The 13,712-nt window shown below is 26.4% G+C and overlaps 1 protein-coding gene across 1 annotated transcript; it reads right to left on the bottom strand.

Moving 5' to 3' along the window:
• Nucleotides 1-5,390: 5,390 nt before the first annotated feature.
• On the bottom strand, nt 5,391-9,308 carry LOC145845979 (small ribosomal subunit protein eS12-like). Its single transcript, XM_082952944.1, has 3 exons — nt 9,222-9,308; nt 8,170-8,365; nt 5,391-5,536 (listed from the first exon to the last, which is right to left on the bottom strand). The coding sequence occupies exons 1-3, from the start codon at nt 9,306-9,308 to the stop codon at nt 5,391-5,393; spliced, it is 429 nt and encodes a 142-aa protein (XP_082809070.1).
• Between the last annotated feature and the right edge of the window lie 4,404 nt (nt 9,309-13,712).

Raw genomic sequence — 13,712 nt, 5'->3', positions numbered from 1 at the left:
ATTGCGATAAAAATAATGGACAAACTTTAGATTAGTTCCAACAGTCTTACGGAACGGAGCGAATGGCAATTGTCTGAACTACAAAAGGTTGTACAAATTTAATTTTTGTAATTTTATGACTAAGACAACTAAAAACTTGGTATTATATGCTGTTAAATTGCTTGAAATAGTTTTACTTTCATTAATTGTTAGTTTACATAATTTAATAGTTTTTTGTAACTATAAAGCAGACCTGTATTTTTTAAAGCTATTAAAGTTAAGGCATTTCAGTAAATTTTGTGTTACCTTCTTATGTATACCTATTTTAAAAACTGATCAACTTAAATGATATAGAAAATTTGCTTAAATTAAATTTTATAATTAATAAAACCACATTGATCATCATAATCATACTTAATTTTTTAGGACATTATTTGAAGCTTGAAAACGAGTTTAATTTTATGTTGATTGAAATACTAGCACTTATTACACGATAATTTCAATACAACTTTGATTTAACTAAAAAATTATTGAACTTGTAAAATATAGGTAAACATTGATAATGCACGAAGGAACACTTTTTTACGAGTTGAAAATTTGATTTTTTAGTTTAGTTTATATTTTTATTTTTTTAATCACTTGTTTTCCAAGTTTTTCAACTACCACTGTTACCCCTTATTATAACCCTTGGTCGATGACTAGTTATTATTATTAATAACTAGGTTTGTTAATTATTTATTTTGTTATACATATTTCTTACAATAACTGTTAACCCTAAACCCTTGTCGGTAATTTATTGTTATTTTTTAACTCTCGTGCATAACTTACCCTTCTTGCAAAAGTTACACTTTGTGTAAAAGTAACTGTTAGTGCAAAACTGACCCGTCTTCATAAAGTGATTAGGTGCTATATATTTCGCGAACAGATAATTATGCACATAAATATTTTTTTCGCGGCGTCAAGTTTGAACAAAGACACTTATGCACAGCTTGAGATTTTTTTTTTAGTTTTAAGTTTTATTTTTACTATAACTGCGACTCCTAGTCCTTACCCTCAATCTGTAAGTTATTCTAATTTTATTTCCTTTTTCGTTTTTATTATCACTGTTAATCTCGGTGGGTACTTTTTTTCTGTTTTATTTTTTAATAGCTACTATTTATTTTATGTTATTTTTGTTCTTTAGTTTATTTATTTTTATATATCCTCGTGCAAAAATGTTTTTCTGCATATTTAACCTATTCCTCATAAAGTATAGTTTATTTAAATACCTGATAATCGAAGGTTTTCATCAAGTATGGTTAGCAAAAAAAATTAAATTTAAATATTGCTGAGCGACTAAAAATGTGTCCAATAATGTTACCAAAACTATGTAGTCGATTGGTAGTAGTCTAATATGCACGAAAAGACACTCTTGCACGAAGAGACATTTCTGCTTGAAGACACTTTAGTACTACGTCAATTTTGTACAAGTGGTCACTTTTGCACAAAGGGGTTTTGGCACAGGTTGATTTTTTTAAATTTTATGACATTTATGTTTACCATTTTCAATTTATTTACTAACAATAATACTTTTAACCCTCTATCAGTAATTTTTTTTGTGTTTCTTTTTTCAATTTTTTTAGTTTCTTTGTTTTATGAGCAACTACTTTTATTAGTTCATATATATTTTTTTTTTATCACTGTTGTCCTTAATCTTCGGTTAGTAACTTTTTTATTTAAGTAGTTTTTTTTTTGTACTCTCACGTTTTATTGTACTTTTAACCCTTCTCTCGGTCGGTAATTTTTTATATAGTTAATTTTTATATTTTTCAAATTGTTTTTTAATTTTGTTGTTGTTTTTTTTTTCTTTTTACTCTCACTGTTACTCCTAAACTACTTTTTTTGTATTAATAAATAAATTATTCTTTATAATCTTTTTTCACTCTTTTGTAAAAGTGCCTTCGTAAAAAAGTGACCCCCCGTGCAATAGTGACCCTTCGTGAAAAAGTGTCACTTCATGCACAATTGACCCTTCGTGCTAATTGTCTTCCTACATATTTGACCTTTTGTGTTTAAATATTTTTGTACTTAATTGACACGTTTTCATCATTGACGTGTTTAATGAGTAGTTTAACATATTAATCTATTATTATCACATTAATTTCTATATTGAAATGTCATGCTTGAGTGAGTTAAGCAATTCATTGCTTTCAGTACGTTTCTTTACCTTAACTCAAGTAGCAACGCTTTCAGTCGGCCCTGAGCTTTTCAAACTCATATAATCGACTAGAAATTTATTCAAAAAGTTCATCATTACACCTCAAATGCACTCAAGCGTGTCCTAAAAATACTACAGGTATATTATGCGGTACTACAATTTTGTCGAGTACTTTGAAGCAACCAGAAGTTTTAGACTGATTAAACTATTTTTTTCGATACAATACATTGCTCAATTAAATTAGGTTTGCATAAAAGAATTTTTGAACATAAGATTATAATTGTATTTCTCCTATCTAATGGTAAGGAGTCTAACATGCACGAAAGAACACTTTTACACAATAAAATTTTTGCACGGGTTAAAAAATTTAAATAATTTTTTTCAATAACTTTAATTCATGACTTTAACTATCACAATTACCACAAACCGTTACCCTCAATAGGTGGCTTTTTATTTTGTTTGCTTTACTATCGTGCAAAATAACCCTTGAAACATAAGTGTCTTTGAGAAAAAATGTCCCTTTAAAGCATAAAATTAATCGTGCAAAAGTTTCGCTTCGTGTATATTTGACGTAAATTCTTCGTGCAAATATGTCTTTGTGCATATAAATGCTGAGTCAAAAATTTTTTTTTTTCATAATATTTGTACTTTTAATTATTTTTTTTTCTAAAATTTATGGGTGATGTGGATTAGGGATAATGGTATAAATTCAAGGAAAAAAAAAACTATTTTGCTGGCTCATCAACTATTAGGGGAATTACCTTTAAATTACAATTAGACCCGTTCCCATTTTCAAGAGTTACAAGGACAAACTTGATCAGACTTAAGTGCTCTATTTTTTTATATGTTAGTTTTATCATTATTGGTGTGAGTAGCTGTCAAATTTGCACGAAGGAACAAAATTGCACGAGTGTACAAAATTGCGCGGAGATAAATTTGCGCGAAGATACTTTTGCACGAGCAGACTAAACTGCAAGAGCAGACAATTTTGCACTGGTTAAGTTTTTTTCATTTTATAAATTTTATTGTTAATAAATTCAATTTAGTTTTTTTCTTTTACTAGCACTGTTACCCCTAACCCTCGGTCGGTAAGTTAATTTGTTTTTCCTTAGTAATTTTATTTATTATTTTTACTATCACTGTTACCCATTAACTTCGGTCGGTCGCTTTTTTTTTTATAATTTTTTTTTTAGTTTTTAATATCACTATTATCCCTAACCTTTACTCTAGACCAGTAACTTTTTTTAATTATTTTTTTTTCTCTGTATTTTTACTCTCGTGCAAAACTGACCCATGATGCAAAATTGCCTTCGCGCAATTTTGTTACCTGTTGCAATTTTGTGCCCTCGTAAAAACACAGTGCAAAGTTTAGACCGGCTCCCACTGGTGTTGTATCTGATTTAAAACCTAAGTTTAGCAACAGCAAATTCTATTATAGTTTGGAATTGTTACGGATGGTCAATAATTAAGTCATAAGTTATTTTAGCTTACGAAAAAAAAATTGCCCAAATACTTAAATTACTACACAGTTAGTACTTAGTTAGACAACTTTTACATATAGCCCCTTTTAATAATAAAAAAAGTACTGGCACTTCTCCAAGAATATTTCTCAAATCTCTACTGTGCGCATGCATCTATTTTTCTTTGATATCTGATGTTATTTTTTAGAACTATGACCTTTTTTCTGATATTATTCATGAATACACGAATTGTAGCATATTCAGGGTTGTTAAATGTTTTAAAGAAAATTTATCCAGGTTTTCAAAATTTCTTCACAGCTTTTAAATTGTTTTTTAAGATGTTTTACGGACTATTTTTAGTTTTAATTTAAGTTAGTAAAATAAAATTATAATGATGACAAAAAGTTTTATCTATTTAACAAATTTTAGTACAAATGTAAAGGTTAACTAAAATTCTAGGTATTTAGGTAATTACCTAGGATGATGTCGCACCAATATCAAGCTGAAATTAGATTGTATTTTATGTCTTTCTTATCCATAACTCTGGGCTAAAAATCAATAATTTAGGCCTAGCTTTGGTATGGAATTACCTAATAGAATTTTGGTTAATATAGTCATCATCAAACACAATATAATTTCAGCCTGATATTGGTGCAACATTGTAAGTAATATATTATACTATATTTAATCAATTTTATTCAACAATGTGGTAATCTAATATAATTAATTGATAATATTGCTTTATATTGTGAAATAAAAGACATCGCATATTAATTTCAACTTGATATTGGTGCCACAATAATCCAACGTAATTACCTGATTTCTTAATAATTTTTGTTCGAAGGGGTTTTTGGAAACCCTGTATATTTTTCATTTATGGCCTAGTGTGCCCCTCTCTAAATTTACAACTGATATAGTCTGTTAATTCTTTATAATGGTCCACTTTCGAAAACCCTATTCTAATGAAAGTTTCAAATTTTTCTAATACAAAGTTTCCGAAAGTGTGCCACTCTCATATATTTGCGCTTCATAAGCTCCTTTTAAAATAAGTAAGAAAAACTATGGGTTACCTTCCGAAAGAATTTCTCGGAAAACTATAACTTTGTTCACCCTTTTAAAACCTTGTTTTTTTCTGCTTCATTAGCTCTAGAGCATCAAGTGTAATTTCCAAATTATTGCCTTATGGCCTCTTTACTATTCAAGGTCCTTAAAGGGACAATATGACCTAATTTGGAAAACCCTGATTTTGAAATAAAACTACCCTTAAATACATCTTAGACCTTCTTTATTTGCCTTTACGATCTTGTTCGGAAAGCATGTTTCAGACCCTATAATGGACTTTCAACAAATACGTCTTAACTAATGCATTTCTAATTAAGTTAAAAATTTACTCAGAGATTTACTTAAAATTATAAAACCATATGTCAATAACTTTTTTAAAAGAATTGGAAATGGTAAATAGTAGAAGGGATATATAGACTAGCTAATCATTCTTTAAAAACTTTTTTGTTTCTTTAAAACTCTTCTTATGGTGAACAGACAATCTTTTAGTGATTTTATGTTTTACTACACAAAAAAGAGGAGACCACCAGTTAGAAACAGTTTAAGTTTTTTGTTAATCAATGTATATACTTTCATGCTTACAAAAAGTTCATGCCATTTAAAAAATTGATAAATTAGTTTATTCTAAGAGTATATAAAAAACATAATTAATTGGCTAATGGTTTATTGTCTAATTTAATTAGCTAAGCCATTTAGTTCTTAGATTTGATGTAGTTTATGACAATTTCATGGGCCTGGGTTCCTTCCTTGCCCCAATCGCTGATGACGACACAGCTGCATCCTACAACCTTCCTTGGGTTTCCTTCAGCATCGATCTTGCACAAACCGGCCATCTCACCTAAAAATAATTAATATTAATAACTATAATAAATTTTAAAAACTTATACTTTTTATTAATGTGTAAACAGACTGTTCAAGTGTTAAAATTTATTTAATTTTATTTTCTTATAAGCTTTTTTGTGAACTGTATTTCTATTTTAAATAAAATAAAACCAAAAACAAGTACTTTAAACTAAGTTTCTAAAGGTTTTTTTTCTTGTTTCAAATTTATTCCAAGTTATCTTAGTTTTCCAGCAATTTCAAAAACAAGTGTTTTGGTCAGTTTTTAGTATAAAATTAAATTTAAGTTGGAAAAACTGTTTTCAATATTAAAACAACATTAAAGGAATAGTTAAGCTACTCTAACTGTGTTTTTTAAGAAAAAAACTATTTTTTTGATTTTATGAAAATATTTTTGTATTTAATCAAAATTGTCACTTGATATGTACAAATAATTGAAAAATTGAGGTACTTTTAATTTCGTTAAAAAAATTTGTTCCAATTTCTAGGTTTTTCCAGTTTTTTTCAAAAAATTTCAAATTAAAAATTCTTCAGTTTTTTTTTTGAATAATTTGTCAAATTCAAGGACTCAAGGTTTTATTGGCAACCTTATCTATTTTCCATTAAATACTTATTTTTTATCATAAACTAATTTTTGGCTAGTAAACAACACAAAAAGGATTGCCTTTTATTAGGACAGAAGAAAAAAAAAAAGCCTTCTCAACTAACTAGAAAAAGATATAATGTTAATTTCCAAAAACTGAAAAATCTGTTAAGCTTAAAAACATAATGTACCAGAAGAAAACAAAGCATTTTTAAAAAAAGACAACTTTTAATCTTGTTAAGTTAGTTATTTTAAAATAGTGACCCACATTCAATTTTAATATAAAAACAAGTTTAAATTTGTTAAAAAAGATCTATAAACTCTGAATTTTTGAACCAAGTTTTTACAAGCATGAATTATCTTGGGTTTGTGGCAGGTATGCACTGCACATAAATAAATAAAATTTACCATGACAAAGTGGCCACCCTTTTAAGCAAAACATTAATATGATATTAAGTTGATATCAAGTCATTCTCAGTTTAGAAGCTAAATTTTTATAAAAAATTAAAAAGTGAAAATACTTCATATTATATTTTATTTGTTTATTTTATTATATAATTATAATAACAACTTAGGATAATTTTTGGAATTTAGTACCTTTATAAAAAAAACTTCAATAATGGGATAAAATAATAGATTATAATGTTTGAAATTTTTTTAACTAGCTTGAATATTTGAAAAAGTACCAGACCTGGGTTAATCAGAAACAAAAAAAACTACAGAAAATTGTTTTCTATGTTGTCTACCTTTAAGTAAAATTCTTGTAATTAAATCTCAATAGTATTAATGTTTTATATACTTATGCATAAATTAATGCAAACATTTTAAATTTTGCACCAGCTAACCATTGGTTTTTTAACTAGCTTGAAAACTTTAATATAAATAATAAAACTGATAAACTACAGTTTTATAGGATTTATTTTACTCATAATATTTCAATATATTAGTGTAAACATTTTAAAGTGAAAACTTTGACAAAATTAGTATAGTTTGAATGAAATAAATGATATCAAGAAAGGAAAATTAAACAATATAACGTTGAATCAAAATTTCTACTTCCATCTCTATTGGGATTATTATATAATTAGGACTATAAATGTTGATTTAATAATGGATGAGATAATTAAGAAATCTTCATTGAACTTAAAATTTTATTGAAAAATTATAACCTTACTTTTGTTGACAACTTCAATGATAAACCTTGCTTATACCTAATGAAACCAAATAGTGGTCAAAAATAATAGATTTAATGAAGGATTTCATTAAATAGAACATTTAAATTTACAAACACCAATCCAATTTATTGCTGTCAACTTGGTTTACCAACAGGAAAATTAAATAAATTCATAACATAATTTCTTTTATACTTCAATGTTAAATTTAATGGAATCATACTTTGGCATAAAACAAAGGAAAATAATGGCACTTTTTTAATACAAATAAAAACTTGCAATATTTAAATAATTTTTATCCACCCACTTTCTTGTTGTCAACTTCTTATATTATTGGGGTTATTGCTTAATGAAATTAATAATGCTAATATTGAGGAGGACCAAATAATAAGCACCTTAATTTTAACTTCAAAATAACAACCAAATTTCTTTTTTTTCATTACTAACTTTCTCATCCATACATAAGTGGTTATTTACTTAGTGATACCAACTAGTTTCAGTAAACAATGGAGAAGTGAAAAAAATGCATTCATTTTTAATAAGTAAACACTCATCTAATTTATTTTTATTAACGTTAATTATAAGTGGAATACTTAAAATAAAAAAAAACTAAACAGTAAGGAAAAAGTATATGTGAACTTGAATTGTATTCAACATTTTAATCAAAAAAATTAACTTTTTGTTGTCAACTTCCTTGAAAAGGAATAAAATGGTCCATCATAACAATTAGAAATGCATTTATACTTACACAACATTTCAATTAAAAATACTCACCCAATTTCTTGTGTCTACTCTCTTTAAGACAAACGATATGGTTCATCATAAAAATCATAAACAAATTTACATTTAAACAATATTTATATAATAAACACTCACCCAACTTCTTGTTCTCCACCTCCTTGATCAGCGGGATGTTGTGCTCGTTGCACAGCGCCTCGATCAGCTTCACGTACTCCTTGTGGTCGCAGTTGGTGGCGAGGAAGCACACGTGCGCCTTCTTGCTGTCCAGCGCCTTGGCCGCCTGGTTCAGTCCCCTGCACACGCCGTCGTACACGTTAGCGGTCTTGAGCACCTGGAAATAAAGATAAATATATATGTATATTTTTTTGGTTATATGAACAGGTATTTAGAATTTTTAACAAGTGTCTGGGGTTATAAAATTGAAATGGTTATAGAAAAAGGTTTATTTTGATGGCTCAAGAGTGTTTACAGGGTTGCCACTGATTTTTGTCAAATTTTATCCAGCTTTTAAAAGAACTTGTTTTTTGACCTACTTTAAGTTAAAACTTAAGTACAAGGTAAAATCTGTGTTAATTAGTATAAAATCATTGAAAAGATACTGTGAAGCTACTTGAAATGTGTTTTTTAACAAAAAGTTTTTTGATGAAGATAAAAAAATTATTTATATGGTAGATTTTTTGTGTCATATCAAAATTTTTCTACATGAAATGTGAAAATTTTTAGAAATTCTATTTTTTTTTTTAGTTTCAGGTTATTTTGGCCTCAATTGTCAAACTCCTGGTTTTCAAGTAAAGTGGCAACCCTGTGTTGGCTTATGTTTCATAATTTCAATAAAAACAAACTTTACACTTGCTTCAAATAAACAAATCTAATATTAACTTCAAACTATTAAACATTTGTTACTTTTAAAATATATTTTAAAAGTTTAATTGAAAAAAAATGTCAATTTTTGACCTCTGGTTTGAGTAGCTACAGATTTAATGACTTCAGCATCCCTTAATTTAAATAAGTCAATTTAATAACCTAGTATTTTATTATAGATATTTTTAATTCTTTTATTTCAAGTAACAAACAATAAAATTGTGTCTGTGATAGTTTTCTGCTATTCACTAATGAAACAAAAAACTTCATAAGAGTAGATAATTTAATAGGCTTTGTAGATAGACAACAAATAAATGTTCATTTACTTCGTGGATGGCGGTCATAAGGTCCATTTGCTGTGGGGCCTCAGCCACTTGTTGTGGGGCAGCTACTTCTCCTTGTGGGTCAGACATTTTTAACACAAATCCTTGAAGTAGTTTGAAAAAATATTAAGAAAGAATCTTTTTAGCAAAGTAGGTTTCTACTAGCTTAACCAAGTTTTGATTTAATTTAAAAAAAAACATATTTGGAACAAAAGTAAGGTTTAGGCTCTAAGAGAGTAAATCTTTTTACTTATATCATATTAAAAATTAAAAAAAAACAAAAGTTTAAGAACAAAGTTAATAAAGAAACTAAGTGTACATTTAAGCTACATGAAACGATTTACCTCAAATTTTTTTTCAAAATTACAACTAGTTTAGTATCAATAGACTCAGTTGACCACTCGTGTCAAAATGGCAAAAGCCAGTTTGTTGTTATAAAATTACCAAGGAACAATAAAATTTAAACTACAAGATTAAAACTAAAAAAGCTAGCTTTTTTAGGCTAGCTCATAGTTGCAAGATTTGTTTTAAATAAAAATAACACATTTAGTTGAGCATGGAATTTTAAACAAAAGTTAACAAATGTTTATTAAAAACTAGAACGTTTTATTTGTAAAATTCTAGCAACGATAATCTATTCTAACTTAACTTAATGTAGAAAAAGTACTAGTTACAGCAAGTAATAAGTTCTCAGAAAGTCACGTCATTATTACTAATTTGGAATATAATAGTGTATTAATTAATGTAAAAATTTTTGTACACACATGCTTTGCTTATATATGCTTTAACAGTAATCTGCCCACTAATATGAAATACATGAATTCAAAATTTATATCATCAAGTCGCCACAAAGTTACTCAAGCATGATATTATAAGTTAAAACAATCATAACTTTTCATTTCAGGGATTCTGACAACTGTGCTGTCCTGCTAGTCATTTTGAAAAAGATAACAGAATCTGTAACATTTAAAAACTTTTTGGTGATACTTTATTTAAATCTTAAACTGATAAAATAAGTTATTATATGATAGTATAAGTTGTTATACAATTGATTAAAAATAGCTTTATTTTGTATCAGTTTCGAATTTCAACTAACTAGTTTTTTATGAGATTGATTATTGTATTTTTATTCTTTTATTTTATTAAAAGTATTTGCACAAATAAAATTATATATTAAACACTAGGTTTTTTTTAATACTTTAAAGTTTTTGTAAAACCTGTTAAGTTTTTAGTTTATAAAGCTCATAAAAAAATCAAGCAGAAAGTTAAAGTATCTGAGTTATCTATTTTTAAGTCTAAGTAGTAAACCTTTTGTAAAAGAATAAGAACCTTACTAGTTTTTATAAGCAATCTATCGTGAAACATACAAATTTAATTTACTAACAGCGGTACATTGGCGCTAACTTATTTAGTTAATTAAGTTAGCAAAACTAAACATAGCTTCATTTTCTATAATTCTATCTTTTACATCTAAAATTTAGTGGTTATCATTTGAAAAATTTTGAGTTTGTATTTTGGCACATTTTTAACTTAATTAGAAAAGAAAAGTTAGTAAAATAAAGTTTAAACTGTGGATTTTTTTTGGACTACAAGAAAACCTTAAAACTTTGAAAGACACTTTATTGTACAGTATATTATTTATTAAACTATTTAAGGAGCTGGTGTGCGAAAAACTTTTCAGTTATTCTGTATACCACTTGCATTTATAATATCTTACGAGCTAAATAAATTTAATTTTTTTAATGTATATAAATTAAACACTGTTATTGTTGTAATGACTAAAGGATATAAAGCCTTAGATGATCTTTTTTCAACTGATGTTTATTTTTTGGTCACCCAAGGTAATCTAGCAATACATAAATCCATGAAAGATTGTTTGTAAATTAAAAGTTCAAAAAAAATACTCTTAAAAGAATGACACGCTTAGGTTCTTATATTGTAATTCTGACAAAAAGTATTAGTTTTTAAGCAATAAATTTTAAAAGTAAATGGGAATACCGATGAACATTTCCAATATCTACTCAAAAATCTAAACATATTCATCTATATTTAGTTAACATCAAGCATATTAATAAACTGCCACTTCTCACAATATCCCTGTATTTAAAAGCTTCCTAACGAGGAATAATTACTCGGCTACTAGCTTTAAGTTTTATAAGTCAATTATAGTTTTGAACACGCCGTTATAAGTGTAAACTGAAATAATTAAGGAAAATTCAAGTGTTTGGTAAATAATTGTACTACTACTACTTGCAAAACCACAAACTGCTTCATTTAACTGATTCATTTGAATTACTTGTTGGTGAAACTTTGAGTTAGTATCAGAGTATGCATTTTGGCAAGGTTTAAATGTTGGATAATGTAAAAAAAAACAATAAAATAATATTATACGAATAAAAGTAACATCCGTAAACAATTAAATGTGTATGATGCTAAAAAGTTTCAACAAATCGTTCAAGCACTTTACTGAACCTGAAAAAGAAAGTTTATTTTATAATTATATTTCAACAACTATTTTGAAAACTTTCAAAGTTACACTTAATCCTCTATTTGTATTTTGAAGTGTTAACTAAGTGTTTGGAGAACAGACTTGGGTATAAATATTAAAAAAATGGGTAAAGTAAATCTTTGAATTTTTAATTTTCAATATTTATTCTAACTTACCGAATCAGCTTAGAAGTTTAAAGAAAAATACTCGTTTAAGTAAAAGAAGTATTTGTGTAGAATTAAAATGCTTAAAATTCTAAATATCTGACAGGCCTCAATCAAGTACATATAAAATGTATTTATAAACTATAACATTTTGATAAGGTGAGTATTTTGTTTTTTTCTTATCGTCACTTTCTTTTGTATAAAAAATGTAGCAAAATAGAAAATATCAATAAATATTAAAACTAATGGAAAAGTATCTGCTTTTTTTTAACAGTTATATTAAGAAAGTACCACTCTGAAAGCTGATTTTCTACAGGCACCTGTAGTTTCACACTATCGAGTAAGTTAACGACTGCTTGATTAAAATTATAAATTTAGTATGGTCGACTGGCCAAACTTATGAAAAAAAAAGTCTTTTGTGAGCCAAACTTATTAAATAAATATCTTCAAAGCGTAATTATATTAAAAGCTTAAGAAAAAGTCTTTGTTGACAGAATCATTAAAATTTAAGTAGTATTATGAGATTTTACGATTCACTTTCCCTGGTCTAGGTAATTAAAAATAAATACGTTACTAAAACTAAAAACCAACTAACATTAATTTCGGTAAACCTTTGATTCATTCAAGCGTGCAAAACCAAATTAAATTAAAAAAAAAAAAAAACAGAAAAAAACTTAAATCTCCAATCGAATGATATTTAAGAGACTTTACAAAGTACTACAACTTAAATTATAATGATCTCTGTACAAATGTTATTAAAGTTTGAAATTTATATAAAAACTAGCTAAGTATAACAATAATATATTTTAACACAAATAGTCAACAACTAAAATACTGCCCGGTTTTTGTCTGAATCTTAATTTTAGTAAAATTTAATTATAGTGTTCTTATATCCTTATAAAGCTTTGTTTAGTTTCTTTTAGACACTTTAAACACTTTCTAAATTCTTGTTACCTAATCTAATCCATTGATTAGGAAAAACATTTAATACAATAAAAAACAACTAAAACATTTAAATTTTTACAATTTTTAAAGAAGATGATAAAAATTAGTCTTGCTAGAGTTAGTGTCTCTAGTTTGGTCGCACCTTAAGTTGTTTTCTTAAACTAGCAACAACTTATTAAAGTAAATAAATTTATAACCTTTTATATGCAAACTTAGACATAATACTTTTAGAACTAGTTCTGTATTAAAAAAACTTATAAGTTATCGGGACAGCTAAAAGGTTATAAAGACATAAAAAGTTTAAATTGATACATCTACTACCATGCAACTAAAGTTTAGAAACTATTTTGATTGAAAAAACTAAAAAAACGGTGTTGCTTGATAGTATTTAAACTATTTTTACTATTTTAAAAAACCAAAAAAAAATGTTGGTATGCTTTTAGGTTCTATCAATCGCTTTTTTTTATAAGAACTAAATTTATTAGTACAACATGACTTCTGATTTCCTCTTATATCTTAAATTAACTTAATACTACATAGAAAATATTATCAACTTCTATACTACTAAGCTTTACATTATGTATAATCAGATTTGAGTAAATTCAAACCATACTTATAAAATAAATTTGCTTGACAAACTAAACGTTTTTTAATTCTTAAGTAGAAGAATATGTTTAAAAATTATGCTATCATTTGATTTGGCAATCTTTTAAAGTCAATAAACGTTTTAAAATTTCTTTTAATATGTAAATAAGATATAACTGTTTAAAATACAAACAAACATATTCAATTTATTAACTAATTAAAGTTAGTATCATATTTCATCAGTTTGCTTAAAGAAATGTTTTATGCATATGTAATATAATTTTTTTAGAAACTTTTAGAGTTAAAGTAACT

This window comes from Thalia democratica, unplaced genomic scaffold (genome assembly GCF_965202585.1).
Source record: "Thalia democratica unplaced genomic scaffold, ktThaDemo2.hap1.1 HAP1_SCAFFOLD_231, whole genome shotgun sequence".
Taxonomy (NCBI): Eukaryota; Metazoa; Chordata; class Thaliacea; order Salpida; family Salpidae; genus Thalia; species Thalia democratica.
Note: the sequence above shows the minus strand (reverse complement) of the source record. Positions and strands in the feature narration are given on the sequence as shown.

Bases quoted from the DNA above. Each gene is read 5' to 3' on its own strand.
- LOC145845979 (XM_082952944.1), bottom strand. From the start codon at position 9,308: ATGTCTGACCCACAAGGAGAAGTAGCTGCCCCACAACAAGTGGCTGAG. The intron at 8,366-9,221 runs GTAAATGAACAT...CTTTATTTCCAG, and splicing joins TTATGACCGCCATCCACGAA to GTGCTCAAGACCGCTAACGT. The intron at 5,537-8,169 runs GTGAGTGTTTAT...AATTATTTTTAG, and splicing joins GGTGGAGAACAAGAAGTTGG to GTGAGATGGCCGGTTTGTGC.